The sequence below is a fragment of the Oncorhynchus mykiss genome, chromosome 15 (assembly GCF_057628025.1).
Source record: "Oncorhynchus mykiss isolate SJ-2025 chromosome 15, ASM5762802v1, whole genome shotgun sequence".
Taxonomy (NCBI): domain Eukaryota; kingdom Metazoa; phylum Chordata; class Actinopteri; order Salmoniformes; family Salmonidae; genus Oncorhynchus; species Oncorhynchus mykiss.
This window is the reverse complement of record NC_143036.1, coordinates 15641956-15669404: the sequence shown is the minus strand read 5'-3', so window position 1 is coordinate 15669404 and position 27449 is coordinate 15641956. Positions and strand designations below refer to the sequence as shown.

General features: G+C 44.5%; 1 protein-coding gene across 2 annotated transcripts; it reads right to left on the bottom strand.

The window, feature by feature from the left end:
- Positions 1-277: 277 nt before the first annotated feature.
- LOC110489669 (actin-binding protein WASF3) lies at positions 278-26800 on the bottom strand. 2 transcript variants are annotated; one of them, XM_036943841.2, is made up of 9 exons: positions 26681-26800; positions 16998-17153; positions 9905-10039; positions 8030-8183; positions 7742-7859; positions 7487-7668; positions 6178-6420; positions 3338-3636; positions 278-2630 (listed from the first exon to the last, which is right to left on the bottom strand). In XM_036943841.2, exons 2-9 carry the CDS (start codon positions 17128-17130, stop codon positions 2473-2475), a joined length of 1422 nt encoding a protein of 473 aa, XP_036799736.2. In that variant the 5' UTR covers positions 17131-17153; positions 26681-26800; the 3' UTR covers positions 278-2472. The 2 variants fall into 2 exon arrangements, with proteins under 2 accessions (XP_036799736.2, XP_036799737.2); XM_036943842.2 differs by having other exon boundaries at positions 26675-26779.
- Positions 26801-27449: the final 649 nt, after the last annotated feature.

The window sequence follows — 27449 nt, the reverse complement described above, 5'->3', positions numbered from 1 at the left end:
GTTGGCTCAGTGCCTCCCGCCGCTCCTCTGTTCCCATGGTGACTCCCTTCTTAGCTGGGCCAGTGCTATCCGGAATCCCAGTAACAATAATTCTTAAATAACCCTAGCCCTATTCTGAACCTTTACCTTAACCATTTTAAATTTTAACTTCAATAGGGTAGGGACGTCCCAAAGATGCTGGCTAGCAATACTGTTACCATGGAAACTGCTGTGTCAGTGTCAGCACCGTGTTGTCTCCATGACAACAGTGCAACAGGAAAGAGACGCAGACACAACATTGTGAATATCAATCGTTATTCCTCATATTTGTATTTATTCTCAGGGTCACAGAGTTCAACGTTTACAGAGTTCACACTAAAAATAACCATGACAACCCTAAACACAATCCAATCTATTCTTCATCTTCCATATCTCTGCTAGACATCACTAAGCGATTAGACAGCTGTCATCCATTAAGCCGCCTTTCATCTTTCCCTATCTCCAATCAGACGCTCTCACAACTCACTCACTCACTCACTCACTCACTCACTCACTCACTCACTCAGGCTACGTTCCAATATCCATACTAGAGTACCACTTAGAAGGAAACAATGCTGGCTGTGCATCCTCCTAAGTGTAGCACATGGGGTAGTGTTCTAGTGTGGATGATGGAATACAGCCTCCCTCTCAGGCCACTCCCTCACACACACCTGTCGCCTTCAGAAGGAACACAGTAGGAAAACACTTTCAAAACATCTTCTCCCATTTGTTCCAACAAAACCCTGACCAGCACAGTCCACACGCGGTTCCTTCTGAATGCTACCCTGACCAGCACAGTCCACACGCGGTTCCTTCTGAATGCTACCCTGACCAGCACAGTCCACACGGTTCCTTCTGAACGCTACCCTGACCAGCGCAGTCCACACGGTTCCTTCTGAACGCTATCCTGACCAGCGCAGTCCACACGGTTCCTTCTGAACGCTACCCTGACCAGCGCAGTCCACACAGTTCCTTCTGAACGCTACCCTGACCAGCACAGTCCACACGGTTCCTTCTGAACGCTACCCTGACCAGCACAGTCCACACGGTTCCTTCTGAACGCTACCCTGAGCAGCACAGTCCACACGGTTCCTTCTGAACGCTACCCTGACCAGCGCAGTCCAAACGGTTCCTTCTGAACGCTACCCTGACCAGCGCAGTCCACACGGTTCCTTCTGAACGCTACCCTGACCAGCACAGTCCACACGGTTCCTTCTGAACGCTACCCTGAGCAGCACAGTCCACACTGTTTCTTTTGACTTCTCTTCATCTCCCTGTTGCTATAATCTACACATAAAAATTGGTCTCAGTCCTAGATGAAGTGTTTCAGTAAAAACATTAGAAAAAAGACGTAGACTGTCTTCCCAAGGGGGGGTTCTCTAAGTAAGGCCCTTATTAAGACTGTAACTATACATGAGATGAGTGCCACTCCTGGGGTGCCACAAACAGGGCTTTACTAGTGTTATTATGGATAACATATTATACAGAGACACACTGTGGTCTCCTGGGGTCTATTCAAGATGACCTGAGTATTGCTTGAGAGTTTTAAAATGTTAACAGTAATAGTATTGAATTGAACGTTTAGTTGCAATTAGTGTCAGTATAGCAGCTGAACCCGATAGTGTGCATCTTGAATACACCGCTAGAAGTCCAGTTCTGGACCCTTCAGCGGCTGATGCAGGAGTCTGATTTACCAGCAGTGCTACATGTGACCAGGGGTCACCCAGCTTATATCATGTACAAATACATCCTGTGTGTGTGTGTGTTTTTGTTTACGTTTTGTTGGTATATATACACTGAGTGTACAAAACAAAACATGCACTAAATTCTGCTTACTATGCATGCACTGCAGTTTGAGGAAACTATAGACAACTGTTCTCTTCATAATGACAGTATATACACTGAATGTACAAAACATGCTCTTTCTGTGACATAGACTGACCAGGTGAATCCAGGTGAAAGCTATAATCCATTATTGATGTCACCTGTTAAATCCCCTTCAATCAGTATCGGTATAAGGGAGGAGCCAGTTTAAAGAAGGATTTTTAAGCCTTGAGACAATTGAAACATGGATTGTGCATGTGTGCCAATGAGAGGGTGAATGGGCGAGACAAAAATTGTAAGTGCCTTTGAACGGGTATGGTAGTAGGTGCCACACGCACAGGTTTGTGTCAAGAACTGCAACATTGCTGGGTTTTTCACACTCAACAGTTTTATCATGTGTATCAAGAATGGTTCACCACCCAAAGGACATCCAGCACCTTGTAGAGTCCATGCTCCTACGAATTGAGGCTGTTCTGAGGGCAAAAGGAGGAGGGGGGTGCAACTTGATATTAGGAATGTGTTATTCATGTTTAGTACACTCAGTGAACCATTTAGTGGTTTATTTTTTGTGTGGATGTGAACGTGCACATGTATGTGCTTTTCAGCTTTTGAGTGAGTGATGTGTGTGTGTTAGTCGGACCAGTCGTTCTCTTCCAGCTCTGAGTCATCTTCGGAGTCGGAGTACTCGACAGCGATGCGTCTGGAGAGGATGGTGGCCACGTCGTTCCCTACAGGCTCTCTCTTAGCCTGCTGTTCCTGCTGCTCTTGACCCTTTTTCAACTGGATACCTACAGCCAGGGAGAGAGACAGTTAGACACACTTCAACTAGATACCTACAGCCAGGGAGAGAGACAGTTAGACACACTTCAACTAGATACCTACAGCCAGGGAGAGAGACAGACACACTTCAACTAGATACCTACAGCCAGGTAGAGAGACAGTTAGATACCGACACACTTCAACTAGATACCTACAGCCAGGGAGAGAGACAGTTAGACACCAACACACTTCAACTAGATACCTACAGCCAGGGAGAGAGACAGTTAGACACACTTCAACTAGATACCTACAGCCAGGGAGAGAGACAGTTAGACACACTTCAACTAGATACCTACAGCCAGGGAGAGAGAGACGGGTTAGGCAGTCAGCCAGCCAGTCAGTCAAACAGACAGACAGAAAAGGAAGGTTCGGTTTGCATGGCCCGTGGCCCAAGGTTGGCGCAACTTGCTCATTTTAGATAATTCCATTGGTCCTAAAGAGAAATCTCCCCCACCCCGGGGCACCAGGTAATGCAAAACAAACTCACACACACACACACACACACACACACACACACACACACACACACACACACACACACACACACACACACACACACACACACACACACACACACACACACACACACACACACACACACACACACACACACACACACACACAGAATAGCTCTGCCACAGAGACAGGTGGGTTAGATACAGATAGGCAGTCTTACCCATGCGTATGGCAGCCAGCAGATCACTACGAGCATCATTAACAGGCTGGGCATTGTGGGGCACGGAGGACATCTTGGGAGTGGTAGAGTAGGAGGAGCCTGGAGGAGGGGGCGGAGGCATTGGGGGAGTTGGAGCCACCAGCGACCCAGCGATTGGCGGTGGGGGCAGGGCATAGACACCAACTGATCCCATTAGACCTGGAAGAGGAAGTGGGCCTCCGGGGGGCGTGGCAAAGGCAGATTGTGCAGATGGCATGAGAGGAGCAGGAGGAGGGGAGCCATTTCCATATCCCTCCATACTGAGGGAGAGAGGGACAGATGGAGGGTGAACATGAGGCATTATATTAATCATCATAACCATTTCAGAAATAAAAAGTATGATATGTTAATCGGCCTCTCCACAAAAACATCTCACATGTAACCATGATAATCCTACCATACCAACATCTCACATGTAACCATGATAATCCTACCATACCAACATCTCACATGTAACCATGATAATCCTACCATACCAACATCTCACATGTAACCATGATAATCCTACCATACCAACATCTCACATGTAACCATGATAATCCTACCATACCAACATCTCACATGTAACCATGATAATCCTACCATACCAACATCTCACATGTAACCATAATAATCCTACCATACCAACATCTCACATGTAACCATGATAATCCTACCATACCAACATCTCACATGTAACCATAATAATCCTACCATACCAACATCTCACATGTAACCATAATAATCCTACCATACCAACATCTCACATGTAACCATGATAATCCTACCATACCAACATCTCACATGTAACCATGATAATCCTACCATACCAACATCTCACATGTAACCATAATAATCCTACCATACCAACATCTCACATGTAACCATAATAATCCTACCATACCAACATCTCACATGTAACCATGATAATCCTACCATACCAACATCTCACATGTAACCATGATAATCCTACCATACCAACATCTCACATGTAACCATAATAATCCTACCATACCAACATCTCACATGTAACCATGATAATCCTACCATACCAACATCTCACATGTAACCATGATAATCCTACCATACCAACATCTCACATGTAACCATGATAATCCTACCATACCAACATCTCACATGTAACCATGATAATCCTACCATACCAACATCTCACATGTAACCATGATAATCCTACCATACCAACATCTCACATGTAACCATGATAATCCTACCATACCAACATCTCACATGTAACCATGATAATCCTACCATACCAACATCTCACATGTAACCATGATAATCCTACCATACCAACATCTCACATGTAACCATGATAATCCTACCATACCATCATCTCACATGTAACCATGATAATCCTACCATACCAACATCTCACATGTAACCATGATAATCCTACCATACCAACATCTCACATGTAACCATGATAATCCTACCATACCAACATCTCACATGTAACCATGATAATCCTACCATACCAGCATCTCACATGTAACCATGATAATCCTACCATACCAACATCTCACATGTAACCATGATAATCCTACCATACCAACATCTCACATGTAACCATGATAATCCTACCATACCAACATCTCACATGTAACCATGATAATCCTACCATACCAACATCTCACATGTAACCATGATAATCCTACCATACCAACATCTCACATGTAACCATGATAATCCTACCATACCAACATCTCACATGTAACCATGATAATCCTACCATACCAACATCTCACATGTAACCATGATAATCCTACCATACCAACATCTCACATGTAACCATGATAATCCTACCATACCAACATCTCACATGTAACCATGATAATCCTACCATACCAACATCTCACATGTAACCATGATAATCCTACCATACCAACATCTCACATGTAACCATGATAATCCTACCATACCAACATCTCACATGTAACCATGATAATCCTACCATACCATCATCTCACATGTAACCATGATAATCCTACCATACCAACATCTCACATGTAACCATGATAATCCTACCATACCAACATCTCACATGTAACCATGATAATCCTACCATACCAACATCTCACATGTAACCATGATAATCCTACCATACCAGCATCTCACATGTAACCATGATAATCCTACCATACCAACATCTCATATGTAACCATGATAATCCTACCATACCAACATCTCACATGTAACCATGATAATCCTACCATACCAACATCTCACATGTAACCATGATAATCCTACCATACCAACATCTCACATGTAACCATGATAATCCTACCATACCAACATCTCACATGTAACCATGATAATCCTACCATACCAACATCTCACATGTAACCATGATAATCCTACCATACCAACATCTCACATGTAACCATGATAATCCTACCATACCAACATCCTCTGACAAGTTCAAGAAGAAAGAACAACAGGGTGGAATTATTACCAGAGTTAGACAGGTCACAGACGAGTCATGTCAAGACCAAAGCAGAGGACCGTGTTTGGGTTTTGAGTGTACCAGTGCAGTACTTGGCTTGTATGGGATGACAGTACATTACAGAGCCAACTGCTAAACTCCAGAGAGGGTAAAGCCTGTTGTTCATCATCAGATCTAATCCAAACCAATAGCACATTAAACACAACAAACCCTGAAGCTGGGGCAGAGCCCCAACAAAAGAGCGTACGTGGGTTTGTTTGGTGTCCCTGTGCACATGTCAATTAATGTTAATGTTTATTTGAGTGCATATATGCATCAATCTGTCTGCCAGTGTGTTTATTCATGTGCACTCTCTGACCTGTAGTCCACAGGTCGTAGAGACATGGATCCATTCATGTTCTCAATGGGAGGGAGAGGAGGTGGAGCATTGTGGGGGCGACCCAGGTTGTATCCCCTGTAGGCATGGTCCAGAGTGGCGTTTCCCTGAGCAGCCAGCTGAGCAGCCAGGAGACTGGGAGGCGGGCCGGAGTACGTGTGGGCGTGACCAGCATGATTGGTAGAGTGAGGATAGTGGCATTGGTGGTGGTCAGGCCCAAGACCCCTAAGAGAGAGAAAGGGAGGGAGATGGAAACAGCATTTTACAGAATGGCCAGCAGGGGGAGTAAGAGGACCGTCACGTCTCCTTGAACAGCTGACAGAGACTAAATGATCACAGTACTGGGGGAAACCCCTTATTGCCACTGGGGGAAACCCCTTATTTCCACTGGGGGAAACCCCTTATTTCCACTGGGGGAAACCCCTTATTTCCACTTGGGGGAACCCCTTATTTCCACTGGGGGAAACCCCTTATTTCCACTGGGGGAAACCCCTTATTTCCACTGGGGGAAACCCCTTATTTCCACTGGGGGAAACCCCTTATTGCCACTGGGGGAAACCCCTTATTTCCACTGGGGGAAACCCCTTATTTCCACTGGGGGAAACCCCTTATTTCCACTAGGGGAAACCCCTTATTTCCACTGGGGGAAAAACATTATTTCCACTGAGGGAAACACATTATTTCCACTGGGGGAAAAACATTATTGCCACTGGGGGAAAAACATTATTTCCACTGAGGGAAAAACATTATTTCCACTGGGGGAAAAACATTATTTCCACTGGGGGAAAAACATTATTTCTACTGGGGGAAACACATTATTTCCACTGGGGGAAAAACATTATTTCTACTGGGGGAAACACATTATTGCCACTGGGGGAAAAACATTATTTCCACTGGGGGAAACACATTATTTCCACTGGGGGAAACACATTATTTCCACTGGGGGAAACACATTATTTCTACTGGGGGAAACACATTATTTCCACTGGGGGAAAAACATTATTGCCACTGGGGGAAACACATTATTTCTACTGGGGGAAACACATTATTTCTACTGGGGGAAACACATTATTTCCACTGGGGGAAACACATTATTTCTACTGGGGGAAAAACATTATTTGCATGCGAGTAATAATCATCTATACAGAAATGTAATATACAGAAAAGTAATTATTCCATACTTTAAAAAAAACATTTGATATGTTATCTTATTAAAGAATCTTTGTTTCAAGTCAACTCTTCATTGACCTCATCATGCAGTATGTATGTAACTGTGTGTATTTGGACTGGCCTCATCTCAGGGGATAGTGATCCCTCGCAGGTGGCCCCCCGGTGGAGAGAGTGTGTGTGGTGGTGGTCAGGCCTCAGCTCCTTATCCAGGGCCAACATATTCCACTCCTGGCGACGGTTCCGAGCCTTACGCACCTTCTTCACCTCCCTCTGCAACGTCCCGTCCACACAACGCTTCTGCTCCTGCGAGGAGACACATATTAGTGGAGACGGAGGAGGACAAGGAAGAGAAGAAGGGAGAGATTGTTTTGCTTACTTTGTTCTTCCTCTTCTCCTTCCTCTTGTCTTCCGTGTCCCGCAGCATCTTCTCTCTCCACAGGTCAAAGAAGTAGGAGGGGTCAGTGTAGAACTTCAGCCCCTCCTTGTGGTCATCCCTACAGGGTCAAAGGGCAAACGCGGGTCAGCGTTTGTGGGAAATGAAATCCACAACATTCTATTATGAAACTACAAAACAAGATCAGGTGAGGAATTTGACTCTGGGTTAAGACTGCCCTGGGTAGGAAACATTAGACAGATCATAGAAAGGGAGGGGGAGAGAACACACCTATATTTGGAGAGGATGTTGAGAGGTGGAGGTTTGTTACTCAGGTTGTACATCTCCTTGACAGGGATGGGAACGCTCCTCGTGGATACCACCTGCTGGTCCTGGGCGGTACTGCTCTTAAAAGCCTTCTTCATGTTGATGTCCTGCAGAGAGACTGAGGACAAAGAAAGAGGACAAACAAAGAGTGAGAGAGAGAGAGGACGCATAAATAGAAGGAGAGAGAGGGTTAGGGAGAGGGGGATAGACAGGGTGTGAGAGAGGGTTAGGGAGAGGGGGATAGACAGGGTGTGAGAGAGGGTTAGGGAGAGGGGGATAGACAGGGTGTGAGAGAGAGGGTTAGGGAGAGGGGGATATACAGGGTGTGAGAGAGGGTTAGGGACAGGGGGATAGACAGGGTGTGAGAGAGAGGGTTTGGGAGAGGGGGATAGACAGGGTGTGAGAGAGGGTTAGGGAGAGGGGGATAGACAGGGTGTGAGAGAGGGTTAGGGAGAGGGGGATAGACAGGGTGTGAGAGAGGGTTAGGGAGAGGGGGATAGACAGGGTGTGAGAGAGGGTTAGGGAGAGGGGGATAGACAGGGTGTGAGAGAGAGGGTTAGGGAGAGGGGGATAGACAGGGTGTGAGAGAGGGTTAGGGAGAGGGGGATAGACAGGGTGTGAGAGAGAGGGTTTGGGAGAGGGGGATAGACAGGGTGTGAGAGAGGGTTAGGGAGAGGGGGATAGACAGGGTGTGAGAGAGGGTTAGGGAGAGGGGGATAGACAGGGTGTGAGAGAGAGGGTTAGGGAGAGGGGGATATACAGGGTGTGAGAGAGGGTTAGGGACAGGGGGATAGACAGGGTGTGAGAGAGAGGGTTTGGGAGAGGGGGATAGACAGGGTGTGAGAGAGGGTTAGGGAGAGGGGGATAGACAGGGTGTGAGAGAGGGTTAGGGAGAGGGGGATAGACAGGGTGTGAGAGAGGGTTAGGGAGAGGGGGATAGACAGGGTGTGAGAGAGGGTTAGGGAGAGGGGGATAGACAGGGTGTGAGAGAGAGGGTTAGGGAGAGGGGGATAGACAGGGTGTGAGAGAGGGTTAGGGAGAGGGGGATAGACAGGGTGTGAGAGAGAGGGTTTGGGAGAGGGGGATAGACAGGGTGTGAGAGAGGGTTAGGGAGAGGGGGATAGACAGGGTGTGAGAGAGGGTTAGGGAGAGGGGGATAGACAGGGTGTGAGAGAGGGTTATGGAGAGCAGGATAGACAGGGTGTGAGAGAGAGGGTTATGGAGAGGGGGATAGACAGGGTGTGAGAGAGAGGGTTATGGAGAGGGGGATAGACAGGGTGTGAGAGAGAGGGTTAGGGAGAGGGGGATAGACAGGGTGTGAGAGAGAGGGTTAGGGAGAGGGGGATAGACAGGGTGTGAGAGAGAGGGTTAGGGAGAGGGGGATAGACAGGGTGTGAGAGAGGGTTAGGGAGAGGGGGATAGACAGGGTGTGAGAGAGATGTTAGGGAGAGGGGGATAGACAGGGTGTGAGAGAGAGGGTTATGGAGAGGGGGATAGACAGGGTGTGAGAGAGAGGGTTAGGTAGAGGGGGATAGACAGGGTGTGAGAGAGGGTTAGGGAGAGGGGGATAGACAGGGTGTGAGAGAGAGGGTTATGGAGAGGGGGATAGACAGGGTGTGAGAGAGAGGGTTATGGAGAGGGGGATAGACAGGGTGTGAGAGAGAGGGTTCGGGAGAGGGGGATAGACAGGGTGTGAGAGAGAGGGTTCGGGAGAGGGGGATAGACAGGGTGTGAGAGAAGTATTTATATATCCTCAGTTTCCTCACTTTTACACCATCGCTATGTCAACGAGTAACGATGTCACTTCCTATTTCCTGTGACCTCTAACCCCTGTCTCACCTTCCTCCACGGTGGAGTCCAGCTGAGTGACCTTAACGGCCAGGCGGTCGATGCGGTCCTGCAGGGAGTTGGCTCTCAGGTAGAAGGTGTTGGCCTCATTGAACAGCTCTCCGAAAATGTCCTCCGCATGTTTACCTGCAGTACAAGGGTAGACAGATGGATAATGTGGTTAGCATGACATCCTGGTGCACTAAATTATGCATACTATGTCTACCCTGTACTGCACATTGAGATAACTATAGACAACTGCTCTCTTTATAATGACAGTATATAAACTGAGTGACAGACTGACAAGGTGAATCCAGGTGAACGCTATGATCCCAATGTAGAAAATATAAAAATAAAGAAAAACCCTGGAATGAGTAGATGTGTCCAAACATTTGACTGGTACTGTGTACCACAAAATAACTTAAGAAGGCACACCTGTTGCATTCCAGGTGACTACCTCATGAAGCTGGTTGAGATAATGCTAAGAGTGTGCAAAGCTGTCATCAAGGCAAAGGGTGGCTATTTGAAGAATTTGTATCACACTTTTTTGGTTACTACATGATTCCATATGTGTCATTTCATAGTTCTGTGTCTTCACTATTATTCTACAATGTAGAAAATAGTACAAATATAAAATAAACCCTGAATGAGTAGGTGTTCTAAAACTTTTGACCGGTAGTGTATAAGTGTACACACACACACACACATACACACACACACACACACATACACACACACACACACACATACACACACACACACACACACACACACATATACACACACACATACATACATACATACATACATACATACGTACGCACGCATGTACGTACGTGTGTGTGTGTGTGTGTGTGTGTATGTGTGTGTGTATGTATGTGTGTATGTGTGTGTGTATGTGTGTGTGTATGTGTGTGTGTATGTGTGTATGTATGTGTGTATGTGTGTATGTGTGTGTGTATGTATGTGTGTAACCGATGTGAAATGGCAAGCTAGTTAGTGCGCAAAAAGCATTTCAAATCGGTGACGTCACTCGCTCTGAGACCTTGAAGTAGTTGTTCCCGTGGCTTTTGTGGAGCGATGGGTAATGATGCTTCGTGAGAGGCAGTTGTTGATGTGTGCAGAAGGTCCCTGGGTCAAGCCCAGGTAGGGGCGAGGAGAGGGACAGATGCTAAACTGTTACACATACAGTTGAAGTCAGAAGTTTACATGCACTTAGGTTGGAGTCATTAAAACTAGTTGTTCAACCACTCCACAAATGTCTTGTTAACAAACTATATTTTTGGCAAGTCGGTTAGGACATCTACTTTGTGCAGTCATTTTTCCAAAAATTGTTTACAGACAGATTATTTAACTTATAATTCACTGTATCACAATTTCAGTGGGTCAGAAGTTTACATACACTAAGTTGACTGTGCCTTTAAACAGCTTTGAAAATTCCAGAAAATTATGTCATGGCATTAGAAGCTTCTGATAGGCTAATTGACATCATTTGAGTCAATTGGAGGTGTACCTGTATTTCAAGGCCTACCTTCAAACTCAGTGCCTCTTTGCTTGACATCATGGGAAAATCAAAAGAAATCAGCCAAGACCTCAGAAAAAATATTGTAGACCTCCACAAGTCTGGTTCATCCTTGGGAGCAATTTCCAAATGCCTGAAGGTACCACGTTCATCTGTACAAACAATAGTATGCAAGTATAAACACCATGGGACCGTGCAGCCGTCATACCGTTCAGGAAGGAGACGCGTTCTGTCTCCTAGAGATGAACGCAGTTTGGTGCGAAAAGTGCAAATCAATCCCAGAACAACAGCAAAGGACCTTGTGAAGATGCTGAAGGAAACAAGTACACAAGTATCCATATCCACAGTGAAACGAGTCCTATATAGACATAAAATGTAAGGCCGCTCAGCAAGGAAGACGCCACTGATCCAAAACCGACATAAAAAAGCCAGACTACGGTTTGCAACTGCACATGGAGACAAAGATCATACTTTTTGGAGAAATGTCCTCTGGTCTGATGAAACTAAAATAGAACTGTTTGGCCCTAATGACCATCATTATGTTTGGAAGATAAAGGGGGAGGCTTGCAAGCCGAAGAACACCATCCCAACCGTGAAGCATGGGGGTGGCAGCATCATGTTGTGGGGGTGCTTTGCTGCAGGAGGGACTGGTGCACTTCACAAAATAGATGGCATCATGAGGTAGGAAAATTATGTGGATATATTGAAGCAGCATCTCAAGACATCAGTCAGGAAGTTAAAGCTTGGTCGCAAATGGGTCTTCCAAATGGACAATGACCACAAGCATACTTCCAAAGTTGTGGCAAAATGGCTTAAGGACAACAAAGTCAAGGTATTGGAGTGTCCATCACAAAGCCCTGACCTTAATACTATAGAAAATGTGTGGGCAGAACTGAAAAAGTGTGTGCGAGCAAGGAAGCCTACAAACCTGACTCAGATCCACCAGCTCTGTCAGGAGGAATGGGCCAAAATTCATCCAACTTATTGTGGGAAGCTTGTGGAAGGCTACCTGAAACGTGTGACCCAAGATAAACTATTTAAAGGCAATGCTACCAAATACTAATTGAGTATATGTAAACTTCTGACCCACTGGGAATGTAATGAAATAAATAAAAGCTGAAATAAATCATTCTCTCTACTATTATTCTGACATTTCACATTCTTAAAATAAAGTGGTGATCCTAACTGACCTAAGACAATGCATTTTTACTCTGGTTAAATGTCAGGAATTGTTAAAAACTGAGTTTAAATGCATTTGGCTAAGGTGTATGTAAACTTCCGACTTCAACTGTATATTTTTTTTAATTTTTTTTTTTACCTTTATTTAACCAGGCAAGTCAGTTAAGAACAAATTCTTATTTTCAATGACGGCCTGGGAACAGTGGGTTAACTGCCTGTTCAGGGGCAGAACGACAGCACTTGTCAGCTCGGGGGTTTGAACTCGCAACCTTCCGGTTACTAGTCCAACGCTCTAACCACTAGGCTACCCTGTCGCCCCATATAAATACATACGTACATATATAAACTCACAAAAAAAGAAGTCCCTTTTTCAGGACCCTGTCTTTCAAAGACAATTTGTAAAAATCCAAATAATTTCACAGATCTTCATTGTAAAGGGTTTAAACACTGTTTCCCATGCTTGTTCAATGAACCATAAACAATTAATGAACATGCACCTGTGGAACGGTTGTTCAGACATTAACAGCTTACAGACGGTAGGCAATTAAGGTCACAGTTATGAAAACTTAGGACACTAAAGAGGCCTTTCTACTGACTATGGAAAACACCAAAAGAAAGATGCCCAGGGTCCTTGTGTGAACGTGCCTTAGACATGCTGCAAGGAGGCATGAGGACTGCAGATGTGGCCAGGGCAATAAATTGCAATGTCCATACTGTGAGACGACTAAGATAGCGCTACAGGGAGACAGGACGGACAGCTGATCGTCCTCGCAGTGGCAGAACACTTGTTACAACACCTGCACAGGATTGGTACATCCGAACATCACACCTGCGGGACAGGTACAGGATGGCAACAACAACATCCCGAGTTACACCAGGAACGCACACCAGGAACGCACAACCCATCCATCAGTGCTCAGACTGTCCACAATAAGCTGAGAGAGGCTGGACTGAGGGCTTGTAGGCCTGTTCTAAGGCAGGTCGTCACCAGACATCACCGGCAACAATGTCGCCTATGGGCACAAACCCACCGTAGCTGGACCAGACAGGACTGGCAAAAAGTGCTCTTCACTGATGAGTCACGGTTTTGCCTCACCAGGGGTGATAGTCGGAATTGCGTTTATCGTCAAAGGAATGAGCGTTACACTGAGGCCTGGACTCTGGAGCGGGATCGATTTGGAGATGGAGGGTCCGTCATAGTCTGGGACGTTGTCTCACAGCATCATCGGACTGAGCTTGTTGTCATTGCAGGAAATCTCAACGCTGTGCATTACAGGGAATACATCCTCCTCCCTCATGTGGTACCCTTCCTGCAGGCTCATCCTGACATGACCCTCCAGCATGACAATGCCACCAGCCATACTGCTCGTTCTGTGCGTGATTTCCTGCAAGACAGGAATGTCAGTGTTCTGCCATGGCTATCGAAGAGCCCGGATCTCAATCCCATTGAGCAAGTCTGTGACCTGTTGGATCGGAGGGTGAGGGCTAAGGCCATTCCCCCCCAGAAATGTCCAGGAACTTGCAGGTGCTTTGGTGGAAGAGTGGGGTAACATCTCACAGCAAGAACTGGAGATGCAGTGAGGTACAGCTGGTGGCCACACCAGATACTGACTGTTACTTTTGATTTTGTCCCCTCCCTTTGTTCAAGGACACATTAGTCCATTTCTGTTAGTCACATGGCTGTGGAACTTGTTCAGTTTGTGTCTCAGTTGTTGAATCTTGTTAAGTTCATACAAATATTTACACATGTTAAGTTTGCTGAAAATAAACGCAGTTGACAGTGAGTTTATATACTACCATTCAAAAGTTTGGGGTCACTTAGACATTTCCTTGTTTTTGAAAGAAAAGCATATTTTTTGTCCATTAAAATAACATAAAATTGTCAGAAATACAGTGTAGACATTGTTAATGTTGTAAATGACTATTGTAGCTGGAAACGGCACATTTTATGGAATATCTATATAGGCCCCGGTGCACAACTGAGCAAGAGGACAAGTACATTAGAGTGTCTAGTTTGAGAAACAGATGACTCACGTATCCTCAATTGGCAGCATCATTAAATAGTACCCGCAAAACACCAGTCTCAACGGCAACAGGATTGAAGAGGCGACTCCGGGATGCTGGCCTTCTAGGCAGAGTTCCTCTGTCCAGTGTCTGTGTTCTTTTGCCCATCTTAATCTTTTCTTTTTATTTCCCAGTCTGAGATGGCTTTTTCTTTGCAACTCTGCCTAGAAGGCCAGCATCCCGGAGTCGCCTCTTCATTGTTGACATTGAGACTGGTGTTTGGCGTCAGACAGGTAGGGGAAACCAACTGAGATGGACTTGAAGATTGGTACTATCAATTCTCTTTCTGCCATTCTTCTGGTAACAAATGTAACTAACAAATAGACCAGGGCATCACTGTCAGGGAAGGTCCTAGAGGAAAAATCCACAGCAATCAATCTTTGCTAGAGCAAGTCTGTTTAGGTCAGCGTCAATACGCTTTAACAACGCTGAACTTTTGTGTGTCATACGCAAACACAAGCATGAATGCACACACACGCACAATATAGACTATCTCTGTCACCATACTGACAGGATGACCTCTGGAGAAACAATCTAGACTATTTCTGTCACCATACTGACAGGATGACCTCTGGAGAACAATCTAGACTATTTCTGTCACCATACTGACAGGATGACCTCTGGAGAACAATCTAGACTATTTCTGTCACCATACTGACAGGATGACCTCTGGAGAAACATCTAGACTATTTTATGTCACCATACTGACAGGATGACCTCTGGAGAAATATCTAGACTATTTATGTCACCATACTGACAGGATGACCTCTGGAGAACAATCTAGACTATTTCTGTCACCATACTGACAGGATGACCTCTGGAGAAACATCTAGACTATTTTATGTCACCATAATGACAGGATGACCTCTGGAGAAATATCTAGACTATTTCTGTCACCATACTGAGAGAATGACCTCTATCTAGAGGAAGGAAGGAAGAGAGATCTAGCATGCTGAGTTCCATCAACTCTGACCTCCCTTCATGGTTCTGACATTCAGTCCACCTCCACACACACACACACGGATACACACACACGGATACACACACAGATGCACACACACACGGATACACACACACACGGATACACACCCCCACACCCACACACCTCCTGTCCCTAGCTCAGACCTTCCAGGCCTTTGTACCTAGTCATTTATATTTATCCCACACAGCAGCTGCTGAAAGGCCCACTCCCACCACAAGAACTCTCACAATGACAGAGAACGAGAGAGATAGAGAGAGAGGGGGGGGGGACAGAGAGACAGACAGAGAGAGAGAGAGAGAGGGGGGGGGGGGGGGGGGGACAGAGAGACAGAGAGAGAGAGAGAGAGAGAGAGAGAGAGAGAGGGGGCAGAGAGACAGAGAGAGAGAGAGAGGGAGGGGGACAGAGAGACAGAGAGAGACAGAGACAGAGACAGAGACAGAGAGAGAGAGAGAGAGAGAGAGAGAGAGAGAGAGAGAGAGAGAGAGAGAGAGAGAGAGAGAGAGAGAGAGAGAGAGAGAGAAAGAAAGAAAGCGAGACAGAAAGCGAGACAGAAAGAAAGTGAGACAGAAAGACAGAAAGAGAGAGAGGGACAGAGTTGGGGGAGGGAAGAAAACAGAGTATGAGGAAGACATAGAAAGCAAGAAAGGGAGGGTCGAGAGAAAGCGAGAGAGGGAGCAGTGGTGGTTGGATACTGGGTATAAGGGAGGAAAGAATATGTCAATATATTTCACAGGACATGATATTGGTTGTGTCATGGGAACAGCCAGGGTATTCAGGCTCCTCCCCCTTCCGGCATAGTTTGTTTAATATACCGCAGTACACCCAAACACACACACATATTCTGAATGTATTCTAGCGGAAATATCTAAACAGGATTACATCCTCCTGTGGGTCTATGATGACAGAGTCTTGACCTAGCGACCTGTAGGTCTGATCCTCACAAATCAATCACTGCTCCAGGATTAAACACTACATCATCTTCTTATCAACGTCAAGCAGGACTGTGCAGTGTGCACTGCAGCAAGATAACTAGGAGATAGTGATGAGAGAGTATTTTAATGTGAGTGTGAAATAGTATAATATTGTAGTGAACGGCGGGGCAGGGAAGCGAACCTGGGTCGCTGGGGTGAAAGGCAAACACTCTACCCATTGCGCCAATAGGGTTAACCCACTTGGGAATTGTAACATGTCTCATATAGTTAGGATCAATACAACTTGAGGAGAATAAGAATGTTGTTCATAGGTGTGGAAGAGGGCAATGATAATGACATATGTTACTGTTGACACACTGGTATAAAGCGTATGAAGTTGTTTGTAGTGTGTGGTTAGTGCTCTGAGAGAGAGTGTGTGTGTGTTACTCAGGCTGCTGAGCTGGCGGATGATGGAGGAGAGGGTGCTGTTCATCACACACTCCAGTTCACTGCCTAAGCCCTCTGGCAACGCCCCCCGGCACAGGTGGCGCGGGTCGATGTTCCTCTTCACCAGAGGCATGGTGATGCCTCACACTGTCACACCTAGAGAGAAGCACAGGACACACAATACATATGATATATGACACACTCTACTTACATAAAGGACGTACTTACAGACAATTTTTGTTTTAAGTTATAACTATTGCAAGTATGGTAAGTAGTATAAACACACACACACACACACAAAAAGTTTGGATAAACCTACTCATTCAAGGGTTTTTCTTTATTTTTACTATTTTCTACATTGTAGAATAATAGTGAAGACATCAAAACTACGAAATAACCCATATGGAATCATGTAGTAACCAAAAAAAGTGCTAAACAAATAAAAATATATTTCATATTTGAGATTCTTCAAAGTAGCCACCCTTTGCCTCAATGACAGCTTTGCACACTCTTGGCATTCTCTCAACCAGCTTAACCTGGAATGCTTTTCCAACAGTCTTGAAGGAGTTCCCACATATGCTGAGCACTTGTTTGCTGCAGAGAGGTTTGGAACCCTCTGTTATTGGTCTATTAACCAATTTACCACAGTGACGTCACCATGGAAAGCTGAAACTAAATCCCATTACAAACCTGCTAATAACAAGTTTGTGTAGAAATGATACAAAACACACCAAAAAATACACTGGGCCTTTAAAAACTTTTCATCTACATTTGACTAAACACACACACACACACACACACACACACACACACAGATAGTCACATGGCCAGACGTATTACCACACACTAACAAACACACAATCCTATTCTTCGAAACAGGGTTAAAGAGACTGGGCATACAACTGTGACCCGTCCAGACTGTAGTAGTAAACAGTAGCAGGCCATCGGCAGACAGATTAGGAAAATAAGCTACAGTCCAGCTAATGCTTTCCAGCCTTACCACTGCCCCAGAGGTAGGGTCAACTGCCCAAACACACACACACACACTCACTCTCCCGTGGCGTGCACGCTGAGACCCATTCCCTTGATAGTTCAGACCAACACACATACTCTCCAATGCACTTGGACATATTCACTAGATACTAAGGATCAAGTTGCCCATTCCTTGACACTAATCTAAGGTGAGGTTAGCATCTTCCCTAGAATGGTTAAAATCAGGATCTGAGGAGGCTAAGCTGATCCTAGATCTGAGTCTAAGGGCAGCTTCTATAGCAGATGAAAAAGGGATCTCAGAAAGCATCGGAGCGGCCATCTTATCTGGGCCTCTTCCTGCTTCCTGTTTTTGCGGCCTCCGCCCGGCTTCAGCTTCCTGTTCCTCACAGTGTAACATCTCTTCTCCCTGTCCTCCCAGAGGAGCAGCAGAAGAACAATACAGCTACAGCTTGAGGAACTGCTGGGGGCCACACTCCCAACAGCAAAGCTGACCCCTTAGTCATGCACTTCATTTCAGATCTAGTATGCTAGGCTGTGTGTGTCATTGATGAATAGGGCGTTTTGTGAAGGGAAAGGTGATATCTATCTAGTCAGTTGCACAACTGAACGCATTCCACCTAAATGTGTCTTGCGCATTTAACCCAACCCCTCTGAATCAGAGAGGTGCGGTTGGCTACCTTAATCAATGTCCAGGTCATCGGTGCCTGGGAGCAATTGTTGTTTGGGGCTAACTGCCTTGCTCAAGGGCAGAACGGCATAGTATTCCAACTTGCTGGCTCAGGGATTTGAACCAGCGACCTTTCGGTTACTGGCCCAACAATCTAACTGCGAGGCTAGCCCCTTTGATGGTGTTGACAGAGAAAATAGTAATTTCTGACCACCAAGTAGCAACCTCCCCACAAGGCTACAACAGAGTCCTCCGCTGGCCTCGGTCCAATACCCCCTGCCCTGCTTACAGCCATAAACCAATAAGGGACAACATAGGAGAAATTACTCCATCACCGTCTGCTGCCACAAAACTCACTGAAAACAGCTAATTAGGCATGCTGTTAAAGAGATAGCGCCATGGTTTGCGTATGGAACCAGGCCTACAGTATTATAGAAAAACGCTAGTCTATGAAATGTGTTGGTCTGCTCTGCTTGGAAGTTCTGAGTATAGTTAACATATGTCGTGAGTTGTATTGGTTCTTGTCTGGTGTGACAATGGGGAGATAATTAAGAGGTTGGGGTGGGGAGGCAAATGAAAGGAAGAGGAGAGAGGAAGGGAACATGTGTGTGTGTGTGTGAGGGGGTAAATCATGTGTGTATATGGTGTGTGTGTGTGTGTGTGTGGAGAGTGAGTTAGTGAGGGAGTGAGTTGTGCAAGGGCCTCAGGGAAGCCACTCTGAAAGGTTCCTAGGACAATAGAGCTCCGTTCACACGGCAACAGCAGAGTGCTCCCATGCATGCCTCCCCCTCCGCTCCCCTCCTCCTCCCCAGACCTCCTTTAACACACCCTGAAACGAGGGCACTCCACTCAGAAAGGAAGAGATGGTAGAAAGAGAGACACATGGAAAAATAGAGAGAGAGAGTTTAGATTACGATTTCTTATAGTTAGTCACTTTCATGTTTGCAAATGTAGTTGCAGTGTACAGGGAAATTCTTAAGCTCCAAGCTCCAACAGCGCAGGTGTGAATGAGACAATAATAATAATACAATTAATATTATATACACTAGTGATGGCCGGTGTTGTTTAAGATGAGGGAGGATGATTATTTCTTTATGAGCGTGGCCTTATTTCTATTACAGCATATTGGATGACTGTCATTCAAATTCCATTCACCCAGCTCAATGTAACAACGATAGGGTTAGGCTACTACATGGTACTCAAATTTCCCTATACCCATCATGAGTTTGCTACAACCTAGCCTATTAATGAAAGTTTACAACGTAGGTGGACAGGTCAAGTACATTTTTTGTAATCAAGGTGACAGTGACACATTCAATACCGCCTTGTACACTCTTGCCTGCGTCTAGCTGATCTAGGGTGTAGTCATTAGTCCAACGGCTACAAACGAGAGTTTCTATTGGACAAATTCAGGTATGTTTATCCCTATTTCGTTCCGTTTGCTTCCGTTTAAGAAACGTTTTTCAACAGAATCGGCAGAATGAATACACCCCCTGATCACACGCAAAACACAGTTCACTTTCATAGCTGCCACATTCAAACAGCATGATCACTTTGCTCATAATTCCTTCTCACATCTATGCGCTCTCCTCCTCGCTCACCTTTTCCCTTTGCTTGTGGAATCCAGTGCATAACACATCAGCTGTCTGTGTGTACGCCAAACCTTCATATCATAACCGCTAACCGTTACACACAGACTACACCATTGTCACCATATTATCTAATGTTTGCAAATAAATTCATTAAAAATCCTACAATGTGATTTTCTGTATTTTTTTTTCTCATTTTGTCTGTCATAGTTGAAGTGTACCTATGATGAAAATGACAGGCCTCTCATCTTTTTAAGTGGGAGAACTTGCACAATTGGTGGCTGACTAAATACTTTTTTGCCCCACTGTATACAGTGCATTCGAAAAGTATTCAGACCCCTTGACTTTTTCCACATTTTGTTATGAAATAGCCTTATTCTAAAGCAATTGGCATCTACAATTGTTTATTTCATATTTAATAGAAATCAGACTTTAGAGTTTTTAATTCAACATAATATTGTAAATAATAAAACAAATGAAACTGGCATGGACAGAAATGATGGGACCCTTAATCTAATATTTTGTTGCACAACCTTTAGATGCAATCACTGCTATCAAATGTTTTCTGTAGCTCTCAATGAGACTTCTGCACCTATTAACAGGTCCTCAAGTGCATCCAGATTCCATTGATCATCATTGAGATGTTTATTCAAATTGATTGGAGTCCACTTGTGGTAAATTCAATTGATTGGACATGATTTGGAAAGGCACACACCTTTCTATATAAGGTCCCACAGTTGACAGTGTATGTCAGAGCAGAAACCAAGCCATGAGGTCAAAATAATTGTCCATAGAGCGCCGAGACAGGATTGTGTCGAGGCACAGATCTGGGGAAGGATACTAAAAAAGGTCTGCAGCATTGAAGGTCCAAGAACACAGTGGCCTCCATCATTCTTAAATGGAAGAAGTTTGGAACCACCAAGACCCTTCCTAGAGCTGGCCGCTCAGAGCAATTGGGGGAGAAGGGCCTTGGTCAGGGAGGTGACCAAGAGATGATCGTGGACTTCAGGAAACAGCAGAGGGAGCACCCCCCTATCCACATCGATTGGACCACAGTGGAGAAGGTGGAAAGCTTCAAGTTCCTCTGCGTACACATCACTGACAAACTTAAATTGTCCACCCACACAGAGTGTGGTGAAGGCGCAACAACGCCTCTTCAACCTCAGGAGTCTAAAGCAATTTGGATTAACACCTAAAACCCTCAAACCTTTCTAGATGCACAATCGAGAGCATCCTGTTGGGCTGTATCACCGCCTGGTAAGGCACAACCACAAAGCTCTCCAGAGGGTGGTGCAGTCTGCACAACGCATTACCGGGGGCAAACTTCCCACCCTCCAGGACACCTACAGCACCCGATGCCATCTGAAGGTCAAAAGTATCATCAAGGACATCAACCACGCGAGCCACTGACTGTTCACCCCGCTATCATCCAGAAGACGAGGTCAGTAGAGGTGCATCAAAGCTGGGACCGAGAGACTGAAAAACAGCTATCTCAAGGCCATCAGACTGTTAAACAGCCATCACCAGCACATCAGAGGCTGCTGCCTATAGACATAGATTAGGAATCACTGGCCACTTTAATAATGTCTCTCTCTGTATCTAGCATTACTTATCTCATATGTATAAACTGTACTCTATACTATTCTACGGTATCTTAGTCACTTTAATTGTGTGTAAATATTGCATCACCCATCTCATGCGTATATACTGTATTCTTTACTATGCCACTGTTTCTTAGTTCAGTGCCGCTCTGACATATATGTATCAATATTACTAATCCATTCCTTACTTAGATTTACGTGTATTTTGGGTATATGTTGTGAAACTGTTAGATATTACTTATTAGATATTACTGCACTGTCGGAGCTAGAAGCACAAGCATTTCGATACACCCGCAATAACATCTGCTAAACAAGTGTATGTGACCAATAAAACTATTTTATTTGATCCCGATGGTCACTCTGGCAGAGCTTCAGAGTTCTGCTGTGGAGATGGGAGAACCTTCCAGAGGATAACCATTTCTGCAGCACTCCACCAAATCAGGCCTTTATGGTAGATTGACCAGACGGAAGCCACTCCAAGCCCGCTTAGAGTTTGCCAAAAGAAAGGACTCTGAACGTGAGAAACAAGATTCTCAGGTCTGATGAAACCAAGATTGAACACTTTGGCCTGAATGCCAAGCGTCACGTCTGGAGGATACCTGGCACCATCCCTATGGTGAAGCATGGTGGTGACAGCATCATGCTGTGGGGATGTTTTTCAGCGGCAGGGACTGGGATACTAGTCAGGATTGAGGGAAAGATGAACTGAGCAAGGTACAGAGAGATCCTTGATGAAAACCTGCTCCAGATTGAAATGGTTGGGGATGAGTTGGAACGCAGACTCAAGGAAAAGCAGCCAACGAGTGCTCAGCATGTGGAAACTCCTTCAAGACTATTGGAAAACCATTCCAGGTGAAGCTGGTTGAGAGAATACTAAGAGTGCGCAAAGCTGTCATCAAGGCAAAGGGGGGCTATTTTGAAGAATCTCAAATATAAAATATATTTTGATTTGCTTAATACTTTTTTGGTTACTACATTATTCCATGTGTCTTATTTAATAGTTTTTATGTTTTATTCTACAATGTAGAAAATAGTACAAATAAAGAAAAACCCTTGAATGAGTAGGTGTGTCCAAACTTTTGACTGGTCCTCTATATACAGACGTGCTCAAATTTGTTGGTACCCCTCCACAAAATTCAAAGAATGCACAATTTTCTCTGAAATAACTTGAAACTGACAAAAGCAATTGGCATCTACAATTGTTTATTCCATATTTAATAGAAATCAGACTTTAGAGTTTTTAATTCAACATAATATTGTAAATAATGAAACAAATGAAAACTGGCATGGACAGAAATGATGGGACCCGTAACCTAATATTTTGTTGCACAACCTTTCGAGGCAATCACTGCTATCAAATGTTTTCTGTAGCTCTCAATGAGACTTCTGCACCTGTTAACAGGTAGTTTGGCCCACTCTTCCTGAGCAAACTGCTTCAAGTTTGATGGGTGCCTTCTCCAGACTCCAAGACTCAGCTCTTTCCATAAATGTAGGCCACTTCAGAAAAGTCCAATGTTTTGTTGTTATCCATTCTTGGGTGCTTTTAGCTGTGTGTTTTGGGTCATTATCCTGTTGGAGGACCCATGACCTACGACTGAGACAGAGCTTTCTGACACTGGGCAGTACGTTTTGTTCCACAATGCCATGATAGCCTTGAGATTTCATTGTGCCCTGCACAGATTCAAGGCACCCTGTGCCAGGCGAAGCAAAGCAACCCCAAAACATAACCGAGCCTCCTCCATGTTTCACTGTAGGTATGTTGTTATTTTCTTTGTGAGCTTCATTTTTTCATCTGTGAACATAAAGCTGATGCGACTTGCCAAAAAGCTCCAGTTTTGACTCATCTGTCCAAAGGACCTTCTCCCAGAAGGATTGTGGCTTGTCAATATGCATTTTAGCAAATTCCAGTCTGTCTTTGTTTTTCTTTCAAAAGTGGAGTCCTCCTGGGGTCTTCTTCCATGGAGCCCACTGTCGCTCAAAAAGCGATCAGAAACTGACGTACGTTCAGCTTGGATCGCTTTGGCAGTTATCCTTGGTTATTTTTCTGCCATTCACACTATCCTTCTGTTCAATCTGGGGTTGACTTTCCCCTTGCGGCCACGCCCCCTGGAGGCTGGCTACAGTTCCATGGACCTTAAACTTCTTAATAATATTTACAACTGTTGTCACAGGAACATCAAGCTGCTTGGAGGTGGTTTTGTAGCCTTTACCTTTACCATGCTTGTCTATTATTTTATTTCTGATCTCTCTCCTTGCTTTCTCTGGTACATGTTCAGTGTGGTGCACACAATGATACCAAACAGCACAGTGACTACTTTTCTCCATTTAAATAGGCTGAATGACTGATTACAAGATTGGAGACGTGTGTGATACTAATTAGTTTGAAATATCACTATAATCCAATGATTTATTATATTTTCTAAGGGGTAGCAACAAATGTTTCCAGGCCATTTTAGAATATCTTTGTAGAATAAGCAATAATTCTTCTCTTTTCACAGCTTCTTTGTTTTATTCTATGACATACCAAAGGCATGCAAGTATACATGATGAAATAGCTTTTAATTGCATCCCTTTTCAGGAGGAATGAAGCACTATTTTAATTAACTGTAAGGGTACCAACAAATTTGAGCACGTCTGTATATCACTTTTGAACAGGATTATCTTTTTGGATGCAATTTGAATGGAATTGATGAGAGAGAGGAAGACTGCTTGTGAATGCTCTGATTTAAAACAACGATAGGCTGTTTCAAAACTCTGCAGCTGCAATAATTTAAAAAACAAGGTGGCCCCCGAAAGCCAGATGGAGATGTGTAAATTAGACGCACATTCGGTCCATATATTATTGTAGCATAGACTATACTGCAGCAAATGTAGGCCTACATGTCACAAGAAAAAAAGTTACCATGATGAGATGATAGGTCTACATGCATTGTGAACTGCGCTCCATACTGAGATGGTCTGTCTGACCCAACCATGAGCGTTGATGACTGATCATGCAGAGAACAGAGTGAAGGCAGTAGAGAATACATATTTGGACTTGCATATAATTTAACAGTTCCATGTCACGTCACTATTTACATTAATAATTTATTATAATTGACTGTTTCCACACAGTTATATATCCCGGGAAAAGTGAGTGGTTTTGGGCGGTAAATCTCGATAACCGGACATCCTCCAGAAATTGTCATAATTACTGTGTAAGTCCATGTAAGGGGGTGAGAACTATGAGCCTCCTAGGTTTTGTATTTTAGTCAATAAACCCAGAGGAGGACATAAGCTAGCTATCCTCCGGCTACACCGTGGCGCTGTTGAGGCTACTGTAGACCTTCTTTGTTTTAATAAATTATTTGGTGACGTGAATATATTTAGTATGGTTTTATCTAAAACTAGCTTTTTTAATGTTACACTATTTTCATGAAATTCACTGAGGAGGATGGTCCTCCCCTTCCTCCTCTGAGGAGCCTCCACTGATATATATGAGTAAGAACATTTGAGAAAGAGAGAGGTGGGGAGAGAGAGCAAGAGATGTAGAACACTAGCGAGTTGGGGGGAGAGAGAGAGAGAGAGATGGGGAGAGAGTGAGAAACTGCACGTAGTCAAAGAAATGGGGTAATGCCCTAATACAAACACACAGGAATAGCTCCGCCAGGCATACAGGCTACTCTGACAAACTGATAACTTTAATGACAGAGTTAAAGTCCTTCTCTCTGTCAGGCACACAAATCCACTATAGCCTCTCAGACGATTAGCAGCACATTTGCCATCTCGAGAGCTCAGAGAGCAGAGGGCCTTTGAACTTCACTAGAGGCATCCTGACTGCTGCCACCAGGATGTAGTTCATGTGTCTCCCTAAAGACCCTCTACGCCCACACACAGCTTTTACTATGGAATCCTGAAATTCCAGAGCAGGGCAACATTATCAATGTATGAGTCAAGTACAGCCTTTTGGCACACGAGCTCGTGGTGGGGTCATCAATATTGCAAGATCAATTATGTCAGGTTACACATTGTCCTACAAATTACGCTAAAACTCTAACTCTGACATTGCTAGATCATGCATGATCTCTACACCATGCCTATTCGCCCTGATAGACAGTTATATTAATAAATATACAGGCTATATTAATTATAGCCTGTGACCCTTATAATAATTGACATGTCACTGCCCTACATTCACAAAAGAATGTAGCCCATTGCACATATTAATAGAACAATTGTAGTTAATCCATCTTGCTTTAAGTAGAGTGGGTGAGCAACAAAAAATGCCGCCTGTGCGCGGGCTGCAGGCAGTGCACAAACACAACACAGCCTATTCTACACACGCAGACACAACACTGATGGCAAGCGCGATCAATCAAAGTTCCTCAGTGTCTCTTCCCGTTACTGATGGGTTGGTTGACCTACATCTGTTTAACGATTCTATTTCCCAGCCTGCATCGATAGCAACAATATTATAACCCAACTTAGTTCCAACACTTTCTACATCAAATGCATTTAGTCCGTTCCAGTAAACAATAAATCAAACGGTTCCAAGCCATGCAGTGGCCAATTGGAGTGTGCAAAAATAGGCTATAATTTTAATTAAAGAATCGGGCCTTGGACACAGAACTCGTAAAGCCCTTGTGCTTCATCATTATAATCTATTGAGTGTCCACTAGTGGTGGCCGGCCGCTATGTCCAGTCAGTGGTTCGACCATTTGGATTAACGCAATTCCACACACACATGCATATATATGTATATAAAAAAAACATTAAATTAGGGGCAAATATAAACAGTTTGGCAAGAAATATTCCGAATCTTATGAGTTATAAAAGCATAGTAAATACCCTCACCAGCAGTCAGAAATGTAATAGATTAATCTGGCAGCATGTCCCGTTAGATACTCCTCCTGTTCGCGCTGCCATCTGTGTCCCTGGCGGTCTGGCCACTCTAAACAATCCACCGCGGGGGGCGGGATACGCCATCAGCCTCCGCCAATCAGCATTCAGCAACGATTTAATAAGTAGTGGGTGTTCCTATTGTCAAATTGCAGCCCTTGAAAGGCATGAGTGACATCGAGGTTCCCTGTCGGGCATGGATAGGGCGTGGTCTCAGGGTGTGTAGGGGAGGCTACAGCGGGTTTACCATTTTATGCAATCCAGTCCCCATGTCGTGTTAACGTTTAAGGCTTAAAAGAAACACATTTTGGGGGATGGAGGATTTGGCCTACAGTTTAAAATGGTCTTATAACTGGGGCATCTTTTGAGAGAGTTTTTTGGGAGCAATTGACACGTGGCAGTGGTGGGTTTAATGATAGAGCTGGACTGATTCCATTCTAGCAGCTTTAGTAACTGACTGGGATGACTGCTTGCTTTAGGGATGCACAAGCTTTGAACTAGGCAATGGGGGCAGACTATATTTTGGGAGAGGGCAACCTCATCTTCTGTGTAAGTGTGTGTGAGAGAGAAAGACAGAGGGCAGAGAACCAGTAATGACAGATCTTAGAGATTAAAAAATGAAATAAATAAAAGGAGGACGAACTGGGATTGTTCCATTATTGAAAACACTCTTCTATTCCTGGAAGAGAACATAACCTGGAAAAAAGCACTCACAGAGAGACAG

Bases quoted from the DNA above. Each gene is read 5' to 3' on its own strand.
- LOC110489669 (XM_036943841.2), bottom strand. From the start codon at position 17,130: ATGCCTCTGGTGAAGAGGAACATCGACCCGCGCCACCTGTGCCGGGGG. The intron at 10,040-16,997 runs GTAACACACACA...CTTGTACTGCAG, and splicing joins CCGCCAGCTCAGCAGCCTGA to GTAAACATGCGGAGGACATT. The intron at 6,421-7,486 runs GCCAGTCCAAAT...TCTCTCTCTTAG, and splicing joins TCACTATCCCCTGAGATGAG to GGGTCTTGGGCCTGACCACC.